The 27,497-nt window shown below is 23.8% G+C and overlaps 4 protein-coding genes across 6 annotated transcripts; 3 read left to right on the top strand and 1 right to left on the bottom strand.

Annotated features, from left to right (window-relative positions):
- Positions 1 to 660: 660 nt before the first annotated feature.
- Positions 661 to 11,243, bottom strand: Bma-elp-1 (Cell wall protein DAN4 precursor, putative; the record flags this gene model as incomplete). The annotated part of the gene is made up of 19 exons (XM_043082365.1): positions 661 to 780; positions 1,097 to 1,314; positions 1,567 to 1,654; positions 1,763 to 1,831; positions 2,191 to 2,379; positions 2,647 to 2,778; positions 3,052 to 3,180; positions 3,422 to 3,547; positions 3,892 to 4,023; positions 4,518 to 4,652; positions 5,267 to 5,404; positions 6,121 to 6,195; positions 6,794 to 6,863; positions 7,297 to 7,440; positions 7,583 to 7,747; positions 8,110 to 8,166; positions 8,312 to 8,547; positions 10,176 to 10,366; positions 11,036 to 11,243. 19 exons carry the CDS (start codon positions 11,241 to 11,243, stop codon positions 661 to 663), a joined length of 2,622 nt encoding a protein of 873 aa, XP_042938299.1.
- Positions 11,244 to 17,456: 6,213 nt separating this feature from the next.
- Bm14729 (Uncharacterized protein) lies at positions 17,457 to 19,800 on the top strand (the record flags this gene model as incomplete). Of its 3 annotated transcripts, XM_043082363.1 has the most annotated exons (4): positions 17,457 to 18,170; positions 18,566 to 18,685; positions 19,170 to 19,315; positions 19,779 to 19,800. In XM_043082363.1, the coding sequence occupies 4 exons, from the start codon at positions 17,457 to 17,459 to the stop codon at positions 19,798 to 19,800; spliced, it is 1,002 nt and encodes a 333-aa protein (XP_042938297.1). The 3 variants fall into 3 exon arrangements, with proteins under 3 accessions (XP_042938297.1, XP_042938296.1, XP_042938298.1); XM_043082362.1 differs by lacking the exon at positions 18,566 to 18,685 and having other exon boundaries at positions 17,457 to 17,636; XM_043082364.1 differs by lacking the exon at positions 18,566 to 18,685.
- Positions 19,801 to 20,491: 691 nt separating this feature from the next.
- Positions 20,492 to 23,042, top strand: Bm6612 (Ground-like domain containing protein; the record flags this gene model as incomplete). Its single annotated transcript, XM_043082361.1, has 3 exons — positions 20,492 to 21,187; positions 21,591 to 21,773; positions 22,863 to 23,042. 3 exons carry the CDS (start codon positions 20,492 to 20,494, stop codon positions 23,040 to 23,042), a joined length of 1,059 nt encoding a protein of 352 aa, XP_042938295.1.
- A 3,016-nt stretch (positions 23,043 to 26,058) lies between these two features.
- On the top strand, positions 26,059 to 27,497 carry Bm3090 (Ground-like domain containing protein; the record flags this gene model as incomplete). The annotated part of the gene is made up of 3 exons (XM_001894339.1): positions 26,059 to 26,331; positions 26,489 to 26,650; positions 27,315 to 27,497. The coding sequence occupies 3 exons, from the start codon at positions 26,059 to 26,061 to the stop codon at positions 27,495 to 27,497; spliced, it is 618 nt and encodes a 205-aa protein (XP_001894374.1).

Here is a 27,497-nt window from a genome sequence, read left to right as displayed (position 1 = left end):
AGATTTGATTTATATTATTCACAAAAATGATTTTATTTTTTGTAAGTACTGCTTTTTTTTGTAAGCAAGTTTGTTTATTATTATTTTCTAGTTAAATTCATTTCATATTCAGGAAGAGTTGCATGAATATTATCATTGTATATTATATTGTCTCGAGAAAATAACAACAACAAAAAGAATTCATTTGATAAATTAATAGAAAACAAATAATATTTAACAATAAGAAATAAATATATCAAATATTACAATTTCCTACAAACCCAAATGTCCAAGTGTTGTCATAATATAACAATAATACTTCAAAAAAAAAAAATTAAAAAACGAAAACTTTTATAAACTTTATTACAATTGTCAAGAAAAAAAAAAACACCGGTAACCTAAAAATAATAAATAACAAGATATAATTTGATTAATAAGTCTATTCATATTTTTCCGAACGATTGCTATGAAACTGATTTTAAAATATAGCTTTTTTTTTTTCCACAATACTGCAATTAGATTAAGAATGCTGTTGATCATTCATTGGATAAAGTAATACCTTAAAATTGTAAATTAAAATCCTCTGAAAATATAAATCAGAGATCTATCTTAATAAAATCTGCAAATTTACATTTAAATCATAAATACAATTGTAAAAACCATTCTGATATTTCAGGTATTTTAGGATAATTTCCATTGATAAATTGCACCATCGTTGCTACCATCACTAATTAGCAAATCTCCAACAAATGAAACATTTCGTGCAGAGACACTGCAACTGTGTGCTTCTTTGTATGAAGCCTGAAATAAACTTTTCTTCCTCTATGAAAATAATAAAGTAATAAAACAAAAAAGAAAAGAAAAGAAAAAAGGAACATTTTCTTGAAAATTGTAAAACTGAAAAAATTCAAAAAATTTTAATTATTACTTTACTAAATCATTACTTTTGCAGAAATATTCAAATTTAACCATCTCTACTTTACAATTTTTATCTAAAATAATTTAAAAATTACACATAGACGATAGAGAAATAAATTAAAGATAAATTTTACAATATATCATAGTTGTTTGTACATTTTTTTTTTTTTTTAAAAATGTTTTTAATGATAAAAATTACCAGAATGGTTGTTGTCGGATACTGATAAAAACGAAGCATACCATTTGATAATGCTACTGCAATATACCGCTTATCAGGACTGCAATCAATAGCAGCAATAGATTTCATTAAAGCATATGAAATGCAAGCATTTTCAAATGAAACTACACATCTTGCTGAAGCCCATTCCACATCCTTGGCTTCTTGTATGGTAGCCAGTTGGCCAGTACTTGAATTCCCTGGAAGCTAGGAAATAGTCCATAATATAATCCATAAAATATCTCATGCCTTAAATTGAAATAATGTTTTTTAAATTATCTTTGATAATTTTTTCCTATTCAAACTATTTGAAAATTTATAATAATTTCTAAATAAATATTCTAAATTCATAAAATTTGATGCAATAAATTTGAGAATTTTAAATTTAACTGTCATAAAAGTGAAACTGTACTATACTAATAGATAATTAAATAGTATAATTGAAATGTTACAAATATAATGTTGAAGATCATTGTCATTAGCTCGAAGTAAGGTAGCATCCGTTGACCAATCCATCGTCTTTATCGAAGCATTTAATTCCTAAAATCTGTGCAAATTTGAGTGAATTCCCAAATTCTAATAAGAAAACTGACAATAGTTCAAAAAAAAGAAAAAAAAAATTTAAAGTTTGATACTTATAAAATATACCGTAATTTGTGATACTTTAACATAGTGGCGGAAATCACCCGATATGGCGTAAATTGTTAACTTTTTTCCCTGCAAAAAAAAAAAAAAAAAGCTAATTTTAAAAATGAATTAAAAAAAATGATATTCTATGAAGAATAATACTACACTATAAATGTATTTAACGGGAATAAATGATTATATACAAAATGTTAAGTAATACTTTGAAAAAAAGAAAAGAATACATAAAAATAAATTTTAAATGGAAAAATAAACTTTTGAAATTTCACATACGATAAAATAAAGATATAAATGAAATGAATTTTGAAAAAAGAGAATTGTAATCTGAATTTATTTTAACTGTAACAATAATCAAATTAATTTTGAGTGAAATTTCACTAAAAGGGAAATAAAATATTTGAGAAAGAAAATTTCAATTCAAATTTACTTACTTTAGTTGCAACAGCCAAAAAATTGCCAATTGTTGAAAATCGTATAGTTGTAATTGCATTATTTATTTCTTCTTCAAAACTATAAATTTGTGTTTGATGTGTGTAAATATATACAGTCCATGTACCATTTGCAAAACCAATAACAAAAGTATCACCTTTTGGATGAAAATCAGTACAACATATTTCATCCTGTAATAATTTTACAAAAGTTATGTTTAAGTACAGTATTAAGTATTAAATTTTAATTTAATTCAATGTTAACAACTCCTCTATGCATTCATTTACAAATTAGTTTTGAATAAAACTCTCAACGCTATGCATGCAGAAATTTTTTTTTTTTTTTTAAAAAAAAAGAGAAAAGTAAAATGAGCATTTTTGAAATAATAATAAATTAATATCAGAATGATTTGAATGCTTAATCAAGTTTATTAGCAAAATGTGATAAAAAAAATAAACCTTAACATTCAATGTCCAAAGTATTGTTTTTGTTTCTGTATCATACAATCGTAATTTATTATCAGTTGAAGAAGAGAGAAAGTATGGTTTTGTTGGATGCGATGTTATATGTGTTACAGCATCTGCATGTGCCTATAAACTTTTTTAATATTACTATTAATATTTCAATTAAAAAAGTTAATTATCAAAAAAAGCTCAGAAAAAAATTTTTAAATTTTTGATTTCAAAAAAAAAAAAAAGAAGGAAAGGAGAAATGATTTAATTTACCCAATCGACAAATACTATAAAGTAATAATAATAATAATAATAATAATAATAATAATAATAATAATAATAATAATAATAGTGAAAATACTATTGGAAGCAGAAACTTTTGATTCTTTGAAACAAAAATTAAAAATAAACCTGTTGAATTTGTTGAAAACCATTATCCAATGTGCCACTCCAAATTGTATTCCTTGTTGTACCAATGAATAACTTAGAACTTGAGGTTGATGCTATGGTACGTATACAACCACTTCCTTCATCCGGAAACTAAAATTTAAAAAAAAAAAAAGAGATTGAAATAATGAAAAATTTTGCTAGAATTCACACAAAAAGCTAAAAAATAAAATGTATTCCATTTTAATTATATTTCACGACAACTTGTATAGAAAATAGATAAAATATCAAAGTGCTCAAACTGTAACACTTATTTATCAATTTTAAATTAATTTATTATCTATTTCATTTCCTATTTTCCCTTCCAAAAATGATTTTTACATTAAACACTTACTGTTATTGGACCACGAATCTTTGTTAAACCATCAGTTTCCCATTCAAATAACATTCGATCTTTACCAGCCGAAATAAAATGCCCGTTGCCAAGTAAACATAATGCCCAAACACCGCCATTATGAGCCTTAAATTGAAGAGTACTCGTAGATATTCGTATAAATTTAATTAGCATAAATAATTGCTTAATTACATGTAAGTAAAATAATTTGATCATAGTTTAATACAGTAAAATCTTCAATTTCATATTTGAAATAGCTTAGAATATGAAATCATTTCAAATAATAAGAGAAAACTTTTTTTTACAACAATTGTTGATTAATTGATTGGTTAATTAAATGCTAATTTAATTATCATTTTTCACATCTATTTATTAAGACCCATCTGATCATCTTCTCGCAAAACCTTTTCATAACACTAAAATATATTTTAGATTTAAATTCACCAATTTCACCAACTTAAACAAATAACCTTTGGTACTTGTCGAATTGGTTTAATCTGATATGTATCCCAAATTGTTAATGTACCATTAGAATCACCAGTTATGATATGTCCTCGTTCGGTGAAATGTGAACAAAGTACCAATTTTGGTTTATTACGACCCTAAATTAATAAAATCGACAAAATTTTGATAGACAATTCCAAGAATATATAATTTAAAAAGTAAAAAGTTATACAATTTTGTCAATAAAAAAATAAAAAATTTTTATTTGCATATTTTATAAATGTTTATGAACGTTTTCAAAAGCTCATAAATGGAAAGCTTTATCTTCTTGGACCATCTAAAACTATTGAGGATAATATCTTGAATAATCGTTTACTAAATAGTATCAAGAATTTGAAAATTTTTGATCATTTTTGATCATAAAAATAAAAATGCTTCACATCATTTATGCAATTAATTAGTTAATTAATTTATGAAATATTTGGAAAGCTTTATCTTCTTGGACCATCTAAAACTATTGAGGATAATATCTTGAAATTGGAATTTTTTTTTGCTAAAGCAGTAATTTGCATTGTTTACAATATTATTAATAAATATTTTATCTTTAGATTAATCATTTTCTTCTATAAATATGAATTTTTGCTCAGAGTACCTCAAATATGATAGGCTTTTTGATGAGTGCTCCTCCATCAATCGACCAAACATTACAATGACCTTTCCCGTATGACATTAAAATATTTTTGGAGTATGGATGAAATTCACATGCAAACACTTGATCATTAGCACTCTGTAAAGGTCATTTAATTTAGCCATATAGAAGCAAAGGTCATTTAATTTAATCATCTAGAAGCAATCTGCAAAAAATACATAATCAATTAATTTATTTTATCACAATAAATTCTCTACTATCTTTCTCTGTTTTTATATTCGATTAAATCTTTAAAAATTTTAAATTAGTAGTTTAAAAAAAAAAATGAAGAGCAAAAGTTATTTAAATTAATAATTATTTCATATCACTTATCAACAATAATCACTTTTGTTAAATGATAATTCTATCAAACAGAATTGAAAGACTGAAAATCAATCCTATCTGCTAGCATTACTCACCAAATAGACTAATATCATTTATTAATGCATAATCATTTTGATAAGCAATATCAAAATTATTTTATTTGATAATTATAGAAATTTGAAATGACTAAAAAATTCAAATTGCATTTTCTCTATCAGCAAATTTTGATAAGCTATCATTTTATGTAATTTAGTGCACAAGCACAAAACATATGTATAATTTAATGAGAAAAAAAAAAGAAATTAAAAACTTTCTTTGATTTCTGCAATTTTTTTTCCTTTTTGCCATTCCCAAACACTAAGTGTATGTTCATATGAATCATCAATAACTGCAAGTTGCATGCCATTTGCTGCAGCATGACTAAATGCGCAACACTGAACACCTCGATCAAAATTTGCGCTTGCATCGCCTGTTCCAATTGTACGTAATGTTTGCAGCGTTATTGAATCCCAAATATGTACGTGAGCCTAAATTTTTGAACTTGTTGATTTGTTATTAATTTTTTAAATTCTTTTTTAAATATTATTATATTATTCTTCTTGAAAATAAATAAAAGATTTTTTATTATATTATTCTTCTTGAAAATAAATAAAAAATTTTCTTGAAAATTTCTTAAATTTATTCAATGAAATATGAAATGGGTAAATAAACCAGTATTGAGATATGCAATGGGTAAATAAACCAGTATTGAGATATGCAATGGGTAAATAATTTGGGTTAAATTATACGAGAATGAATAGAAGTGAGAATGTTCAACACACAAAAAATTACCATAATATTAATTGGGGAAAAAAAAAAAAAAACAAACACATAGACTAAGGGTAAGAGATTGATATAATAAAAATTGAGATTATGTAAACCGGAAATTAGTAACAGAAATTGAAAATCCGGAAACTCTGGAAATTGCAAGCGGTACACATTTACCAAAATAAATCAGAGATTAATGATCAGATGAATCAATGACATATGGGTATAATACTAATTCTTTTTTAATATTATTACATTATTCTTTTTGAAAATAAATATATATATTTTATTCATTGAAATATGAAATGGGTAAATAACCCAGTATTGAGATATGCAACGGGTAAATAATTTGGCATTGCTCAAAAACATTGTTTAGAAGAAATTATTAAAACTATAATATATATAAAAAAAAAAATGGAAACTAAAAATAAATAACCTTATACCGGTCAGTTTCCAAAACATTATTCAATTCCATAATTGATGATATTGGTGAACGACGAATATTGAAACCCTAAAAAGAAATGAAAAATAAAAAAGAAATAAAATAAATACTTTAGTGAATAATAAATATTTTTAATATTTTAATAAATACTTTCCTTTTCACTTCAAAAAAAAAAATTAGCTCCTTTAATATGATTAAATAATTTATTTTCCAATTTGCTAAATGTTTAATAATTCTTAGTACGATAATTTATGTTTATTTTAAATTTTAATAATTCTTAGTACGATAATTTATGTTTATTTTAAATTTTAATAATTCTTAGTACGATAATTTATGTTTATTTTAAATTTTAATAATTCTTAATACGATAATTTATGTTTATTTTACATCCATAAAAGAAATAATTTATTTTTGAATTTTGGAAAAAGATACATCACACAACACTAGGAATAAATTATAAAATGAAATCTGCTGTAAAAATAATTAAAACAAAAATATTATATTTGCATTATCACAACATTAAATCATATCCGAAACTGTTTCCTGAATCAAATAATCTCGAGAAATGAAAAGGCTAAAAATTTGCCATCAAATTTTCAAAGAAATTTTAGACAAGAAAGTACATAGATATACTTAAATAAGAAATTACTTCAGTTTAAAGACTTACACCTTTTTCCAGAAAACGTCTCGACGTCTGACCGGTTGCAATATGAAGTTTATTTGGATGAATAGCCATGCTGAAATTTAATTTCAAATTGATTAATTACTTTGTCTAAATTCCTTATCTAAAATTTTCTGTTTAATCAACCGAAAAAGTGAAATATGATGTTTAGAACAACGCAAATATGTTAGTAATTCTATGTTTTACTTAATACTTGGCAATTTGTAATAAAATGTAAAATTTTGATAGCATTAAAACTAACTGTAGCAAGTAGTATTACTTAAGTAAACTGTTAAACTGTTAAGTATATGGCAGTTATAAAATTTAGTAACCTTTTAAGCAAATGTACAGGTATTTACAGTAAAAATAAAAATAAAAAAAAAAATGAAAACAAATTGTAAACAATATGTACTGTTGATTTTATAATAAATAAATAATAATAATATAAAATTAAATTTAACAATTAGAAATACTTTCAAAATTGTGAAAGTAAGGAAATGAATTGATACCATTTAATATCGCTGGTATGTTTGGTGTAGTATCGTTGTAACGATTCGTTAGGATTGTGTAGTACAACAATTGTACCCGTAAAATAGGCAATCTCACCGGTTGGTAATTCATAGAGATTCCCGCGACAATCTTTACCACGATAACTGTAAAAAAAATCAATTTAAACAATTATGATTATCCGATAGATGCAAAAGACTTTTTTTTCAGTGTAAATTTTAGTAAACAAGTGATAATCATTATTTTAATAATCGTTAGTTAAATGAAACGAAAAAAAAAAAAAAATACCCGTAAACCCAGTTAAGTTTCGGTTCACATGTAGGAGCATCAAGTTCACGTGTAAGATCAAGATTGCTTACTGAATTTGGTACTGGAAGATACACCGGTTTACCGTTTACAAATACCTGTAGCACACCTTTCTCACGTATAAATGACGGTTCACGCAGTTCTAATCTGAATAAATTAATCATTTTCACATTTTGTAGTATTTTAATGACATAAAGATTTGATTTTAAAGTATTATCTTTTATAAATGAGTAAAAAAAATCATTTGAAACATTGTAATGAAAAATTGCAAAACGTTACGTAAAATTCAACGTAGAATCAATCTTTCATAACACCTATACTGTACTATACAGCAAATTCATTACAATTTAATAGAATAATTTGAGTTTTATAGATATGTTTCATTAAATCAATCTAAAATTGCTCTCGAAACTGTTATGTTTCTTATCCGAACTGATATCAATTAATCATTCATTTTATTAATTCGAAATAAAAATAGTCTTAATGGTACCCGAAAAACAAAAAGTAACCTAAAAGGTAACAACGAATGTTGTGATATATTTGAATTGCTTGTCGGTCCATGTTTACTAAAATGAAATAAATTAATGTTGAAATTATTTGAAAAAAAAAAAAAAAGAGAAGATTGGAAAAGAAAATGATTTGATGAAGATAGTAGAGACATTAAAAAAAAAGATAAAGTTAAAACAGGAAAGCATAAGTACACGTACGTACTTTATTGATTTACAATATGATAAATTAGTTGTTGACGTGCCAACTTTGCTATTCTTCATTAAATGGTCACGTGAATTACGTCTTCCTCCTCTACTATACTTCACATCAGCACTGCTCAACCATTTCTTCATTCGTATATATGGCATTTTAATATTTGTTTCTTGATTTTGTACAGTGAATTTCTCGACATTCTGACGTATTTGACGTCCTAATATTGGATTTGTTTGGAAAGAAGACTGAAAAATATTTCATTTTTTTTTTTTGTTGTTGAAAAGAATTGTAAAATATGATAATGATAGTTATCATAGAGATAATAATTTGTAGAGTTTATGAAGTATTCAATTAAAATGTTTAGCTGATAAACTAATAAAATTTGAAAGTATTGAAATTGTGAAGAAATTGACTCCAGTGTTTTCTGTTGTTGTGGACAAATAATGAATAATGTTGATAATTTGAAAGTGATATATGTTATCAGCCATTTAAAGTATTATCATTAAATCTTCCTTAACTTATCATAATTGAAATGAAAAAATTAAAAAAAAAAATGAAAATTATTGATCGATTGCTATTATTAGATGCAAGAATGATAATTTTTTGAAATTTGATCAATTCGTCATATTAGACTTAAAAATTTTAACTCTTAAACTATTATTTATTTCATTCTACTTTTCTTTATTAATTATTTGGACTTTTTTCATTCTAATAATTACAATCTATTGTATAAAGAAGAAACTGTAAACTTTTGAAAGATTTACCTTCATCATTACAAGTATTTTGGAGAGGAATAGATTAGAAAAATGGAGAAGTAAATTTGAATTTAAATAAATAGAATTAATTAGTTTCAAATTGTAGAAAAAAAAATGACACACCGATGTATGCAAATTAATAAAGAAAACAACCTAATAAATATGCAAATTACTATAAAATGAATTTATGATATATGTATAAACTGAAAGAAAGAAGGATAAAATATGTAAACAAGAAATATGAGACAGATAAATACGTAAACAAGAAAAGGGGAGAGGAATAAATATGTAAACAAGAAAAAGAAGAGAAATATATAAACAAAAATTTTAGGAAGAGGGAGAAGAGAAATAATGCCATATCGTTTTTTTTTCTTTTTCGACAAACGAAATAAGATGTTTCAGAATTGTGTGTCTGAATAATATCACACATTTCTATATTCTATTCAAGTTTAAAATATTCAGAATTTTACGAAAGAAAAAAAAAAAAAAAAAGAAGAAAAACGACTGATCATCATTTGTTATTATTATTACAAAATTTAAACACTGCAAATCTAATATACTTTGTAGGATAATTTTTGTTACCAAAAAAAAAAAAAATAATTATCAATATGCCTCATTAATTAATGAATTTTTAATTAATCCTTTTAAAATAATGAAAATTAAAATTAAATTATCTAATTTCTATCTTTTTTTTTTCAAACATTTGAATATCTTAGTAGTTAACATAATTTATTTTATATTTAATTAAATAATTTTCAATTAATATAGTATAATTCAATGAAATTTATAATTGAATGTAAAATAATAATAATAAAGAAATATAATCGTATCTAATTTTTATCTTTTTTTCAAACATTTGAATATCCTAGTAGTTAACATAATTTATTTTATATTTAATTAAATAATTTTCAATTAATATAGTATAATTCAATGAAATTTATAATTGAATGTAAAATAATAATAATAATAAAGAAATACATAAATATATCAATAATGAGGTGAAATTGTTGACATTATGTGGGAATATTAAGTGACACTAAAAAACGAAGTTGTGACACTGAATGACAAAATGCTGTTAGCAATGTATGGGAAAGTTACGATAAAGGTGCAAAACTAACATTTCCTTCTTCTTCCTCCTCTTCTTTTGCTGCTCCATTAAATAAATTTCCATTTGATATTGTTTGATTGTTATTTTCATTGCTGCGACAAAGTGTATGTCCGTTATTTAGTATTCGATTTTTTGGTGTTAACAAATGTAAATTATGCACCGAACGTGAAATGAAACGATTTTGTGTTGATTGTTTTTTATCTAAATCAAATAAACAAATAATTAAAGCAAATAAAATAAAATAAAAAAAGGAAACATTGATGGAACATTCATTTTTTTTTTTTTTTCTTCTCACTCTGATAGGAAAAATTTGTCACAAAATTATTTGTAACTTTGTGATCATTTGAATGTCATTTTCATCTTTATGGGATTACAATAATGCATGTGGAAATTAGTGAAAATTTTTGAAGTTTTTTGAGGAATAAAATTATTTGAAAACTTACCTAAACTTAAAGTGATTTGTTTATATTTGTTATGAAAATGAATTAAAATTAAATTAAATTAAATCAATTTGGAACAGATATTTTGATATGGCTAAATTATAATTTTAAATAAATAAAATGGAATGTGAAATTATAATTTTAATATATAAATATATAGAAAAAATTTATATATATATAGAAAAATTATAATTTTAAATAAATAAAATGGAATGATCGATTTATTTTTAAGTGAATTATCATTTACTTTGTGAAATATTTCATCTAATCTTTCTGATAATGATAACGGATCATTTCTTTAAAGAAATAATCTTTTATTACATACAATGCGATGGATAATTTACTAACATCAATATTAGATGCAAAAATATCATCGCAACGAGAAGAGAAAATAAATTAATGAGTTTGAGTTAGTTGAAATAATCTGAACTTGAGGTCAATTGTGATGGTGGTGATGAGGTAGTTGTAGTTGTTTGCATTGAAGGAGTTGAAGTAATTGTTGCTGTTATTGTTGTTGTTTGTGTTGTTGTTGTTGTTGTTTTGTTAATGATAGTACTGGTGGCGCAAAGTGGCAGTGATTGCTCCAAATCACTCAAATGACGGAATGCTTCTTCAGCTGCTGCGGAACGCAAACACATCTGCAAAATAGTGAAAATAGCAATATTATAAGCTAAATGAAGGAGAGCAGTACAGTTCAATTGTTAAACAAATAGAAGTTAAAAAAAAAAAAAAAAAAAGATGAAAAAAAGAAAGGAATATTTGATAGCAAAAAAATTTTTTTTAAGAGAGAGAGATTCAATCCGAAAAATTTTTTCACTACAACGAAATAGTTAAAATGACAAGAAAAATTTTCAAAAATTTGAACAAATATCTCAAAAAGTATTTCTGATTTGCAAAAAAAGTAGCAATAAAATAATAATTGTAACACAAAATTTATTGCAAATCATTAAAATTTTCTTTTTTCTTCGAAAAAAAAAAGAGAAGAAAAGAAAAAATGGAATATAAATATTATCAATTAATATGTAATCAATGAATTATTAAAATTTGGAAAAAAAATAAAGAATATTTTTGTCAAAGAATTAACAGAATTGGAATAAAATTTAATAATTAAATGATAATTAAAAAAGAAAAAAAAAAACTATCAAAGTATATTGAAAGCATATTTGTAAAAAAATGATATAAAATTAGTGAAAATGGCATAAACAGACTTTTTTTTTCTTTTTTTTTTTAAATTTAGAACGTTTAAATAGGACAAGTGAGGAAGAAAATTTGTTGCATTGAACTGTAAAAAAATTTTTTTTCTGCAATTGATAGCATCAAAAAAGACACACATTGAATGTGAACTCAATGCGATCATTTCATCAACACATACAAATACATATGTTAAAGATCAGAATTGAATATTAATATTTAATAATGATTTGAAAAGTATTTGAAGAGATAAATGACATTTATATTAAACTTTTGCAAGTTGTACTAATCGGATTGACTTAATTCATCGAAAATTTAAATTACATTTATTGATTATTTATTGAATAAGACTGAAATAAATGTGCATTGTGGAGGAATTTACAAATGAATGAGAATAAGTAATTGTATCAATGCTTATCATGGATTATCAGTCATACAAATTGATAACATTTTCAATAAATTTTTCTTTTTTTTTTCTATTTTAATATAATTAAATTTGAATTTTAGAGTGTTGAGAAAAGAAGAGAGATCAAAGAGATGAATAAATTGCTGAGAAATTTTAAAATGAAATGAAATACCATGCATATATACTTGAAATGAGAAGGAGAAGAGAAGAAAAAGGAGAAGAGAATATAAATTATAAGTTGCTTCGCTTGCAATTGAACTTGACTTGATGTTCGAGGTCGACGATATCATTCCACAATATCACATCATTATTATCATTATTATTACTATTATTATTATTATTACTATCATTATTATTTTTTCAATTATTATTATTATTACTATTATTATTATTACTATCATTATTATTTTTTTAATTATTATTATTATTACTATTATTATTATTACTATTATTATTATTATTATTATTATTGCTATCATTATTATTTTTTTAATTATTATTATTACTATTATTATTATTATTACTACCATTATTATTTTTTAATTATTATTATTACTATTATTATTATTATTACTATCATTATTATTTTTTTAATTATTATTATTACTATTATTACTATTATTATTATTACTATTATTATTATTATTATTATTATTATTATTATTATTATTATTGTTCATATTATTTCATATAGCAGCTGCAAAGTGTAGTAAATAATCAACGATTAGAATTGTTTTTTTTTTTTCTTTTTTGTTTTTAATATGTAATTAATTGTTCGAATTTCCGAATGACAAAATGATGAATGAATTGGATTAAAAAAAAAAATGATGAAAGAGAATGCAACATTAACAACAAAAATAATTTAATTAAATTAAAAAAAAAAGAATTTTTCTTTTCATAAATACAAATGATCCACTGATTTCATTAGATATTATTACATTGTTATATGATTTCAAAGAGATTTATACGAATGAATTAAATTATAATTGAAAGATAAATTTATATTTAACAGATTTTACAATGAGAATACAGAAAAAAGATTGAAAAGAAGGAGAATTCAGCAGTTATTTCTTGATAACACCAAAGTTAGAAAAATAATATTTCTTTAATCAATAATAAATGTTTTTTTAAAATGATTGATTAATGAATGATTAAAACATAAAACATTATGATAAACAGTAATAACTGATAAGAAAGTTTCTTTTTTTTTCTTTCAATCATTGAAAGAAACAAAATGAAAAAAATTTTTATATTACAGTGATAAATGAGAAAAATGAATCAGTTCATTATTACTTTGATAAAAGAAAAGTTAGTAAAGTATCTAAAGAGTAAATCTGAAAATAGAAAAAACCACAGACAATATAAATTGCTTATAATTTAATTACATATTCTCTCTAAGAAATCTATTCCTTACTCTTTTTAATAGCAATCAATTTCATCTTTTAAATTTCCTCTATTTCAAAAAATTTGCAAAAAAAAAAAAAAAAAATTCAAAAAGCATTTATTAATAATAAATTTTCCATTAGTAACAACAATGATATACAAATAATAATCTCGAGATTTTCTAATATTTGACAATAATAAAATTTGTGACAATTTTTCTAGAAAAAATAATCAGTTTTAAAATAAATTATCTTATCGTTCTTGTTTATTTCACAAATTTTTATCTACATATTTTATTGAAATTTCATTCATAGTTAAATAAAAATAAACAAATTTAATAAGGTGTATTTCAATAATTCAAGAAAAAAACAAAGCAAGAAAAGAGAGAGGGAGAGAGAGAGGGAACGAGAAAAGAAAAAGAAAAATGATAACACAATTAACAAAATGATTGATAAATAATTGATTAGAAGAAATTGATAATTTCAACACACAGATAAAATGTTTGAGAAAAAGTACAAAGAGAAAAATGGAAAGAATACTTTCTTCTTTCTTTAAGGATAATAAATGTTGTCATCGTAATAAAACCAAACCACACGTCATACTTTTCCTTCTCTCTCTCTCTCTCTCTCTCTCTCTCTCTTCTTCCTTCTCTTTCCATCATTTTTTTCTTTTTTTTCTTTTCAATTTCTTAAAAAGCAAAAATATTGAAAAATTATTTTGAAATTGAATAGGAATGGATTAAAGGAAATGTATTAAAGCATTTAAACGAGAAATATTATAAAATCCTTTCGGCGCAAAGATACACAGAATGAATTATCGAATAAATGTGATATGATAAAAGATAAATAGTAGTATGGATGTAATCTCTCTCCCTCTCTCTCTCCCTCTCTTCCTCTCTCTCTCTCCCTCTCTCTGTACGTGATTGTAGTCTATTTATGTGACAAAATGATAATACATATTATGAATGAACCATATTTATCATTGAATAGTTTTTATGCAAATTAATGTGACAAATTTATTGTTATCAAATATTATGTGACAAAAATATTTTTGAAAAAAATATGAAATAAATGACAATTCACTATAATTTCAATTTTTTACTCAAATAAATCAACAATTTACAATTTCATTCATTTAAATAATTAATGATATTTTAAGAGTGAATTAAAAGCAATTCTTAGCTAATTATAAAAGATTATTAATTAAAAAATGAATTATAAATATTACAATACTATCACAAATTTATTTCATTTCAATCATTAATGTAACAATTAATTCCCTTTTTTTTTTTTTCAATTAAATTTTTTTGCTTATTGTATTTTTAATTTTTCTTTTGTATTAACAACAATTAATATTAATTATTCCTCTTTTTTCTTTTCTTCCACAAAATTTGATCAATCGATTTTTTTCTTTGCAAACCAATGATTATTGCTAATAATAAATTGTTGTCGGCGCAATGAATAAAATATATTTAAATTTTGAAATTATTAAAATGGAGGAAAAAAAAAAGGGCAAAATGAGGACATTTAAGGTAGAAATGATTGATGTGCAAAGATTATTACAAAGTATGCAATTGCACGGAAGGAAACGAATAGTTTACATATTTCGATTATATTTCTAACCGAAATTATCACATGAAATGATAAGAATGTTATCAGCTAGTAAATTTATGATAATTTAAAAATAGAGCAATGAAAATGATTGTTAATTATAATGATTTTTTCTTTATTATTATTCATTTAATCGTTTATTTATTTCACTTTTTTCTTTCTTAAATTTAAATATTTATTTAATTTTCTTATTTTTATGTAACTAAAAAATCAAATTATAATTAATAACAATCATTTTTAACTATGCAAAAAGAAGTTTTATTTAAATTATGAATGACAAGTAGTAGTACTTTTAAAAATTCAAATGAAATTAATTCTTGAAAATAGCAATTTTAACCATATAAACTGATCTTATTCTCTTTTAAAATTCTTCATGTAAATTAAGAGAAACTTTTTAATAAAAAATAAAATTGAAATTCCACTAAAGAAAAAAGAAAAGAAACGAAGAAATTACACAAAATTTGTGTTGCCTAAATGATTTCTTAAAATTTGCTTTATATAACAATTTTTTAAAATTCATTTTTGCAATCATTCACTGAAAATTTTGTACAAAATCATTTTCTTCATTCATCTTCACTCTTCCATACATCCGCCACCAATGATCCGTTTTGTGATCAATTTGATCAGTTCAATCGGTGATTCCATCAATCGTTACGGACAATATTCAAATGATATCATTTTGCTTCCTACAAACTTTTTGTGTTTGGAAGAAATGAAGAAAATGTTGAAAATATGAATTAAATTAAAGAGCAAAAACAAATTGACATGTCAAAGAATGAATTATTATTATTATTATTACTATTATTATTAATTATTATTATGATTCTTATTGTTTATTTATTTATCTATTATTATTATTATTATTATTATTAACATTATTAACAGTTAATTATTAACATTATTAGCAGTTAATATAGCTTTATTTGTTATATTTCATATGAATAATAACCAAAGTTTCAAAACTATTTGTAAAAATTCATATTTATCATGCATTAATCACTAATCAGAAATTTCAAATTATTGTATAATTTATTGAACCTTAAATTTCGTTTTATTTGTTAATTCAAGCTTGAATATTCGAATTTATCGCGCAAAATGAAATAAATAAGTGACCTTGATGACTTTTGGCTATAAATTTTTGCAGAATAAAAATTGAGAATAGTAAATTATACTTAATTCTACCGTAAATTTATCCATCAAAAGCAAAAAATGATACCAAACAATAATAATTATTATCATTATTTTTGGTTTTATCTTTTTCAGTAGTTTAATATTAAAATTTCTAAAATTTATGCAAATTAAAAAAATTTCATCTAAAAATACTTTTTTGGTAAATTTTCACTCAAACTTATACATATATAAAATATATTAATAATTCATCCCATAATACCTGCACAAAAATTTTTAAGTATTTAAATGATATTTATCAAAGCATACTTTGCAATCATTATAATATTAGAATATTTGCTGAAATTCTGATCTTTCTTTTATTTTAAAATTTGGAATTTTTTTTTTTAAATCTTTTCACATTTCTCAAATAATCAAAATTAGTTAGCTCAATTAAACTAATTTTCTTCTAGAAATTAACTCATTTCCATTTTTTATTTGAGTTTTTCTTTTTCCAAATATATAATATCATCGTCTTCTTTAATCCTTTCTATTCTTACTAATGTTGAAAAATACAGATTAAAAAAGACATTAAAAAAAAATTTTTTTTTTCAAAGGGAATAAAACTCTATTTAAGATGAATCATCAAATTCTACTTGATCCAAATCATTATTTGAAGTTTCTATAGCAATAAAAAAACTTAAGTGGGGAATTAAAAAAAAAAAAAAAAAAGTAAACCCATTCATTGTTCATTTGTTTCCTTTTTTTTCAAAAACATATAGTGTATAAATTATCAGTAAAGTATAAGTTACTTATTGATAATCGATCTGTTGAATGATAAGTTTTTATTAATACTATTCTTATCTTAAACAAAGTATCAGAAAAGGAATGATAAATTTATTTTAAATAAGTATATTCATAAAAATTGCTGAATAATAAATTGACAATGAAGGTGATCTACTGATATCACACTGATAGTGCACTGATAACATCTGTTAATTCATGCTAATATACCTTTCCTGTAATATTTTGAATTCCAAAAAAGAATATTTGAAATAACAATAAATGAAAAATAATTTAAATAAAAGAATACGTAGATATATTTATGCTATTCAGCTCATTTTTAGCTTTTCTGAGCGGTTAGACATTTCGAAATGGCTGACAATTTGAAGGAGTCGTCCGTTTTCCGGATTCAGAAAACAGATGTGACAGGACCTGATGAGCTGATAACACCAGTTGAAGATTTAAAGGAAAGCCAGAAAACAACAAATTTGCTAGTAACGAAGACAACTGAAATCATCAAAAATGAACAACCATCATCAATCTCGAAAAAAGTTAGTCAAACTAAAGATCAGATCGGAAAAATTCTTTCAAATACGGAAATAGCCAATAAAACACCAAGAGAGAGAAGTAAACTGGAAAAAAAAGATGTAAACTGGAAAAAATGCGGAATCGCAAAGTCAGAACAGCGTGTAATCTCGAAAAAACTGGATAAGACTGATAAAACAATATCACTGGATCATAAAACAATAAGCCAGATGAAGACTGATAATAATAGAAGCTTTCCGGATGCAAACAAAATGATACGGAAAATCACTGATGAAACAACCGGAACTCTAACAATTCAAAATGTTGAAACTAAATCAAATCAAAGTATATTTCCGGCAAGTAGCGGAAGCGAACTGCGATTAAATTCGAGAAATGAAACGTTCACAGATAAATCACAAAGCTCAAATAAGAATTTATTGATAACACATCCTATCAGTAATAAAATCAAAAAACAATCTCTTTTTTTACAATGGAGTTTAAATATAAAAAGTATTGTGAAAAAGTTATTAATTAATTTACGCCAAAAACTGTTACAAAATGTAATAATATTTTTATTAAAGTTAAATTTTGAACTTTTAAATTTTACTGTTAAATTTTATACGAAAGTTTGAAATGCTATAAAGTAAAAAAGTGTTAAAAAAGTGTTAATGAGTGTTAATTATACGAAAGTTAATTAATTATACGAAAAAAAAGTGTTAATTATACGAAAGTTTGAAATGCTATAAAGTAAAAAAGTGTTAAAAAAGTGTTAATGAATTTAAAATCTAACAAACATTTATTAAGTTAACAAATTTTTTTTTTTTTTTTTTTTAAAGGAAACTTAGTTGAATATTATGGAATTAATGGATTTATTTGTGATTAAAATATCAAACAAAATTTTTTTTTTTTTGCTTACTTTCATTCCATAAAAAAATTGTGTAAAAAATATTTTCAGTTTCATTATTTTAAAACAGAAAAAGTTTATGAATTATTTCCATTTTTGATTGTTGGCCATGATGACTTAGACTATGATTTGCCAATGTTATATGTCACTGAAATGATTATTCCAGATGAGGTGTAACTGCCCATTTTATTATTAATTTTATATCTGATAAATACCCATTAAACGATTAGTGATTTCGAATTAGGTCAACGTCTTGCCAAAATTGCACAATGCATATTATCAGCTGTAATTAAAAGTGTAATTATCAAAATTAAATATTCATTACATTTTATCATTCTCTTTTAACTACTCTCTCCCTCTCTTAATTCCATCTTATCATTGTGATGATTTTTTTTTTTTTTTTTAATTAAACGCATTCTGTTTTTTTTTTTTTTTGAAATTTAAACAATAAATTGTAATTTTATCAAGAATTTACAATAAATTGTAAATAATTATAACTGTAAACAATATTGAATTTAGGAAAAATTATTTAATTAATCGTTTGAATTTATGTAAATAAAAGCATAAATTAATTTAGTGCTATTTGAATTTAAATGAATTGTGTTAATTTGAATTAATTAATTAATTGATATTTGAATAATTGTGATATTATCAGGATGATTTGGATACGGATGAGGATCGGTTGGATAGAATGCAAATGGAAGATCATGGAGTGAGTTGGGTTGACACACCTGATAAAATACCTGTTTGTATGCAAATAGTTAATGCTTCCATGTGGAAACCATTTCTACCACAAACCAGGTTACATCTTATCATATTCCATCTTATCATATTCCATCTTATCATATTCCATCTTATCAGATTAGATCTTATCAGATTGCATTTTATCATAAAGTCTGACATATTTAAATAATTATACAATCATTTTAGCATAGAATGTAAAAAAAATATATACAATACAAAATTTGATCCATAATTAGTAATACTTTCCTTTTTTTTTTTTGTCATTTCTTTAATTTATCACATTCCAACATTTATATTAAAAACTTTGAAAACATATATTTAAAAGCCTTTAAAAACATATTTTAATAATCATTAACAAATTAATGAAACTGACAAATTCTAAAGTAAATATACAATTTGAAACATTTAGAAAGTCAAATTTTTCATTTCGATTTTACAAATAGGAGAAAAAATAGTAATGAAATTTATACAGTATTAATCATAGCTATCAAATACTTTTATAAACTTTTAAATTTTTCAGATCACCAGCGCATAATCGATAATATACGCTTATTAAATTAATTTATTGCTTTAAAATTTTTAAATTATAATGTAACAAAATAAACATTTCCTTTTGCAAATTGTTATAAATTTTTCTTTTTTTAATATTCAATAAAAATTGGAATGCAATCCAACTAGAAATATTCGCATAAAATTTTAGTTTATAAATTTAAACAAAAATTAATCTTTTTTCTATGATTGAAATTTCTATTCAAATCCCTCTTAATGCAATAAAGCAATTTGAGCTAATAATTAATGAATTAATGCATCATTTTAATTGTTGTTGAAAATGTATTAATGCATATACAAATATTTATTATAATCATAAAATAAAATAAAAGAAACGTTGCTAATTAAAAAGTTGTTTATGTTCAAAGAACTGGTTCATTCCTCCTCGCCTCATAATGTAATTGTAATTAACAAATTAACAATCTTTCAAAAGTATTATCATCAACTATTGTGGCATTTTTCAATTGCCAATTATAACTAAATCCATTTTTGCATTCATTTGTAACATTTTAATATCTTTCTTCTGATTTTTTAAGTTTTAAATTTATTTAAACATTCAATTCAAATAATATCAGTGTCATTTGGAATGTTTGATGATGCAACATTCATTAATTTTTTAAAGCTTATCAGTAAAATTGATATTAATCATTAATCATCCATTATGATATGAAGAGGGAGTTACAGATGTTCCATCAGCTTCTAATCATAATTATCAGTTATGGCCTATTTCAAAGTGTGATACAGGGACGATGTATCGGTGCTGGCTGTGATAAGCATCAATCTTTGAAATCATTACGATTTGCTCCAGTTAACTGTCATAATCAGCATTATCACATAACAAAATTTTGCTCAGACTGTGAAGCTGATAAGAATGTTATCAGTAATAATTGTTGTAATTGTTGTAATTGCTGTTGCAATCAGATATCATCACATCCTTGTACAAATGATAATGATGATTCTACCGGTGATGCAACCGTAACAGCTACCGGATGTGGTGGTCCCTCAACAGATTGCAATTCGAGAGATGCAACAGAATCGGACACTTCAAAGGATGAAGATGAGTCTCCTCCGACAAGTGTCACATCAATTTCCGGTAAAGCATCGTCTGAGTTCAAATCAAATTACCCATCTGTTCCGTCGTCATGCCCTACATCGTCATCCTGTAAAACTATCTCAAATCCTCAACGATTCAGTCGAAATAGCGATACTGGAATATTCAAGAAAAACATTACATTGCCGCTACTTCCCGCCGGTGTACCGATCATTCCATCACCTCAATTGGACTTGTTAACTGCTGGCGGTAATGTCAAATTTAGCAAAATTCGAGATCTTCATTTGTCAACAATTAAACCACCATCAGTAAAAAAGTCTTTAGCACAGGTGAGAAAAGTTCATTTCATTTCAACTTTTCTTCCTCTTTTGAAAAGGTAAACCAAAAAAAAAAAAAAAAAAGGCGATGAAAGTTATAATAGTAAAGTTTATTTAATTGCTTAATTATCTGATCAATTTAAATCTTTTTTATTATATAAAGTGAAAAAAAAAATGAAACTCCAAAATTAACAAAAAAAAAAAAAAAAAAAAAAAGGAGAAAAAAAGAAATGTAATTGTATCGAAAAATATTTAATTGTTGAGTGGTTTCTTTATTTACTTTTTTTTTTTTTTTAAACTAATTTTTATTTATAATTATTTGCTAATAAATTAATTTGTCTAAAATATTTAATTGTTGAGTGGATTCTTTATTTACTAATAAATTAATTTACTTATTTGCAATTATTTTCATAAGTCAAATATCCAAGAACAAATTGTGAATAATTTCCCATCGCATGACTGTTGCACTCGGTGTAATGGCGCAAATTGTATGCCACGAAATGGTAATGCAATATTATTAGCAGCAAATACATTTCAAAATAGACATGATCACGATACGAAATGTAAAAGCAAAGAGTTGGCAAAATTAATGATGGCGGTTGGTTTTCATTAATTTCAATTTTTTCAACAAAAATTTTCCGTCAAAAATGCAATGATAGCTCTTTAATCTCAGAAAAAATTTACTAATTTAGAAACCATTTGAAATTGAAATTTAGCATTTTTCATTCTTTATTCATTCTTCTTCATTCATTCTTCTTCTTCCTCTTCTACTCATTTCCTTTCCCTTTGTCTAAAAATGTTCAAATCCGTTTTTCTTTCTTTCTTCTTTTTTTTTTTTCTTTTTTTTAAACGTCACCAATAGTCGTTTGATCACATTGAGAACATATACATTACTTTCACAAATATATTTATTTTCATTCTATATCAAATTTCACGATGACATTATCGTTGACATTAACTTATTCTGAATCCATTATCATAAACAATTATCACTATCAAATTTCAATTTTTATTAAAAATTAAAAAGTTAAAATTGATTTAATCAATAATATCACTGATAGCATCATCGATTACAACCTTTAAAACTTTAAATAATAATAAACTGAAAAATTAACACCTGGCTTATAGAAGACGAATACATTGATAAATTGATAATAATTATCAAAGTATTATTACTTAATTCAAAATATTGTTTTTGAAAGAAAAAAAAAAAACACACCAATTTAGGAGTAAATTTTTATTGCATTTTATAAAATCTAAAAAAGAAAATTGTAAAATCTACACAAACATATTTATATGATTTGTTCAATCTGATCGAATTTCATTTCAACTTATAGAATTGGTAGATATGATTGAGCATATTTTAAAATCTAGAAAAATCTTGATGTGACAGGAGAAGAAAAAGAGATCAATGAAGTTGAATTTATTTAGATTTAAGAAGTTAAAAGATGAAACAATTATTTGCTTATTATTATTACTATTAAAAGATGAAACAATTACTTACTTATTATTATTATTGTTATTATTACTATTATTTTAAATCTTTACAGTCTTTTTTTTTTTTGTTAATATTGATAAAATATTGATAAAATGATAATAATCACAAATGCATACATTATTATTTGATCAAAATTATTATTTTTGAACAATTAAAAAAGAAGAAAAAATATTGACTAATAAATTTCAGAATATGAAAAGAGATCCGACACGATCAAAACGAGCAATACAACGAGCAGCAGAACAGAACTTTGCCACACAATTTAATGTCATCTGTTCCAAAGGTGACTTTAGCTATGTGACACATGCAATTGAATATTGTGAAGTATCTAATCGAGGTACCACCTGCTATGCTTTTAGAATTTCATGAATTTTTCAAATAAATTTTAAAATTTAAGCATGAAAAGTAATTTGCCATTTTTGAGCTTATTTAATGTATTTATTTTATTTGTGCATAGTAAGCAAATATAAATGAAACGATGATAAATAAAATGATAAATGATATTTAATTTACAATTATTTTGAAGTGATAAAAAAAAAATGTAACAAATGAAGCATAGAAATGTATTTATTGTTATATATTAAGTGAAATTATTTGTATATAATGTGAAGTAATGATTAAAACTTTTCATTTTATCAATTTCAACTATTCAAATTATATTTCTAACTGATATTAATACAAAATTTTGCTCACTCTGCTACCATCATTTATTTTACATTTAATTTTGATCATTTCCAAAAAATTTCCCTATTGATGATAATTGATATCAATGATAATATTATATTAAAAATACTGCTAGTTTAATTCAGCTATCGTTTCTGAGTGTGAAAGTTATACTTTAAGTATGAAAGTTTACTTTAAGCAACTTACTTTCTTTCCCCTTGTATAAATGATTTTGTTATTTATTTGTTTTTATGAACTATCAGCCATAATTAATACATTCAAAAAAAAAAAAGAAAAAAAAAAAGAAAGAAAGAAAAGAAAGAAAAAAATTAAAAAAGCAAAATTTTAATTTCTTTTTTACTTACTCATTTTTTTATTATTAATATTGAAGTGAAAAGATAAAGTTTTATTAATATTTATATTACATTGTACATAATTAGTATGATAAAGTACCTATTGCAAAAATATTGTTAAAATGAGAATTTTTTTTTTCTTTGTAATACCGATTTCAAGTTCAAGGTTATCGCTTCCTTTCATCTTTTTCATTTATTTGTTGAAGAAAAATTTAAAAAAAAAAAACTTGCTTATCTTTGTAATGTAGTATGCATATTTTTTATACGATAGGAAATGAATTTTAACAAAACAAGTTTTATATTTTTGAAAATGAAGCAATGAATGATAACAATAACAAGATGATAATGATGATGATTATGATAAAATAAGAAAACAAAAAAATCAGATAATTAAGTGATGGCAATAATTTGAACAAACAGTAAAATGAATCATGGAGAGCGTACTGATAAGAAGAAGGAAATGGTGATAATGGTAATGATAATAAAGCACGAAAAAAAGAAAAAAAAAAACAATTAATTTATAAGAAAAGATGAAAAACAAAATACCTTTAGGCGATAAAATATATTCAATTTCATGTCTTTACTTTTTCAATTACTATTTTAAAAAAGTATGGTACTATTGAAAAATAATATTATCATTGTTCGTGCTCTTTTATCAATGCTAACAAATTCATTTAATAAAATACAACAATAATTTTTCTCAAAATTTTTTTTAAACAAAATTTAATTTACAATTTTTCGAATTTTTTTCTAAAGTTTTCATTCTCTTCCAAAAAATTTGTTCAATTTGGTTATGCGATGTGAAGCGGAAAGTGTGTTATTTGTGATGGAAATAAAATTTTGTAAAAGTTGAAATTCGAAAATGGCATCAGATCACAACAAAATTTTAATTTCACATTGAGAAAATTTTAAGCTAATGGTTGAAGCTTAAAATGTTTCTAGGATGTAATAAAAGATGAATAAGATGAAATGAAATTATTTATTTACTAAATTTCTGCTTACGAAGTCTTTTTCCGAGAAATTTGTTAGATTTTGAGAGCTAAATATGAAATTGAATTCAAATGTTAAAAAATCCAATTCTAATTTAATTATCAACAAGTACTGCTATATTGTGAATATAATTAAATGATTAAATAACTAAATGTAATTAAAATAACTGTAAATGAACTAAATTAAAAATCAAATTGCAAATCAAATTAGTGATTAAAGTTAAGCTAAAATTTTTTTTTAAGAAATAACTCGCAACCTTTAAAAAACTAAATTAAAAAAAAAAAGAAGCTATTCTAGAAAATCAAACTGAAGTCAGATTTAAATTAGAACCAATAATTTTTACTCTTTTTTGTTATGTATTTTTAGGTACATTTCAATTGTGCTTCATCATTTAATAATTTATATAATCTTGAAAAAATTGAAAAAGGATTTCAAAATTTTTGAAATTTTTACAATTTACAATTTTTTAAAATATAAAGAATGGTTTGATTATCATTAATTAACATGAATTACACTCCTTTTCTGTATTATTTTCTTCTAGTAAATACAACATTCTACACATTTTTAATAGTTTTAATAGAGGCGGAAGACTATTTTAACCTTGAAAAGGAAATAATTCTTTTTCTGCATAAAGGCGTTTTTGTTTTTGTGTTAGAAACTATTCTGAGTTGATGTAAAATATTCTGATAAATCTGATAAACACACATATACACACTTATATTTATGTATTTATATAAACAAGTTGACAACAATATCGTCGTTTTTTTCTTTTTTTTTTTTTTTTGCGCCTGCCATCGTTGCTTTGATCAAAAATCAAAGGAAGAGTAGTTCTGAGGACCATTTAAAAGGAAGTTGCAGTTGCTCAATTGTCGCATCATCCACTAAAGTAATTGGTGGTAGTGCACTCTCAGATATTACTATAGTTCCAATCCCAGGTATTCCTGGAGTTCCAGTCTCAGGTATCATTGTATTCTAGACTTAGATATTCTTTGGTTCCAGTCCCAGTATTCCTACATTACAATCTCAGGTACTCCTATATTACAGTCTTAGGTATTCCTGTGTGTGTGTGTGTGCAACTTGCTTATTTATTTCCTTTCTTTCCATGTATTTCACTTTTCTCTAATAATTTCTTTAGTTCCTTCTTTTCTTTTTATCACATACGTTTTTATAAAAACTTTACCTTATTTTATATCACTTATCACTTATCAGTAGTCAAATTCCAATATCTAAAACTCTAAATTTTTAATAAAAGATAAAGATAAATGTGATAAAAATGGGAATATATGAATGATAATGCAACGATATTTTTAATGTGCTCGAAGTTGCGTTGAATTCAAATTTTACCCATTAGCTAAACTATTGTTATTTAGATCTCAATAATGGGACAATTATCATCTGCGACAATTTCGCTAATCTTTTATATCACCACGATAGAATCATTTGTATCCGGACATGGCTGTGGACAAGGTCCTCCGGCACCATGTGGTGCTCCACCACCACCACCACCGCCACCGCCACCACCACCACCACCGCCACCACCACCTCAACCACCTTGTTCATGTCCTCAACTTTGTCTACCATGCCCACCACCACTGCCTCCACTTCCGCCACTTCCTTCTTTACCCTGCCCTTGTTTACCTTGTCCTTGTATGGTAAATTCCAATATATATATATTTTATTTCAAAATTATTCTTTGCACAAAATTTAATTCAATCTTCAGCATTACTAAAAATGTGCTAGTGCTAATATTTTTGATAAACAAACCATATTACTAAAAAAACAGCTCAAATTTATAAAATTTTTTTTTAGCCTATGCTATTGAATTCTTGTTGTAATACTTGCCAAAGACCATGCAGTTTTCGCTCTCGAAGACGGCGTTCATTAAATGCTCGCGCACTTGCAAGAGGCATGCAAATCTTAAATGATGATCCTGTTTGCAATAATGCTGAATTACAAAGTACCATTAAACAGGTATTTCATTTTGAATATAATATTATAACATAGTTTTTGGACAACAATATTTATAGATTAATTAATCCAGTTTAATTTTCATTATTCCTACCAACAAAACAAAAAGGATAATTTATGCCAATAAATATTTCAATCGGAACCGGTAAAGCATTTTATCTTAACTGGAAGAATTTTATCTTATTGATAATAATTAGCATTTTATTACTTTTTTTTTTTTTCCAATTCACGGTTGATAAATGGAAGTCAAAAGAGGAAAAAACATGTAAAACCGGAAAACATATCAGAGAATAGAAAATTTTTGTTGTCTAAAAAGTGATCAATTATATTTGATAATTCAAACAGGTATAGCAAAAGTTAACAAATACTGAATGGATTTGTTCCGAAACATTGTCATTTTAAAGAAAAATTAAAAAAAAATTTTTTTATTTTTTAATGATATATATTTAATCTGAAATTCATAACAAATTTTCAGACTTAATTTTCAATTCTCAGTTTGCTTCCTTTTCTGATTTTCTTTTGTGAAAGAAATTAATGATAGGAATACTGAGTAAAAATAAATTTCTTTTTTTTTTTTTGTTTTGTTTTTTTTTTTTTTTTAATGCTAATTACTTTTTTATGCTTATTATTATATTTATTTTAAAAATCAAAAAATGTTATGTTGCAGAATTTGGTAGATGATATTTGGTTGACTAAAGAAATGATTCAAAAAGCTGTCACAGAAAAATATCCTTCTAATCGATATAGTATTATTTGTAGTACTGGTGATTTAACTTATACTGCTCGAACAAATGATTTTTGTTTAGTTCAACAAAATAATATATCCTGTTATGTTTTCAGGCCTTTATAA

Source organism: Brugia malayi (assembly GCF_000002995.4).
Source record: "Brugia malayi strain FR3 genome assembly, contig: Bm_v4_Chr4_scaffold_001, whole genome shotgun sequence".
Classification (NCBI taxonomy): Eukaryota; Metazoa; Nematoda; class Chromadorea; order Rhabditida; family Onchocercidae; genus Brugia; species Brugia malayi.
Note: the sequence above shows the minus strand (reverse complement) of the source record. Positions and strands in the feature narration are given on the sequence as shown.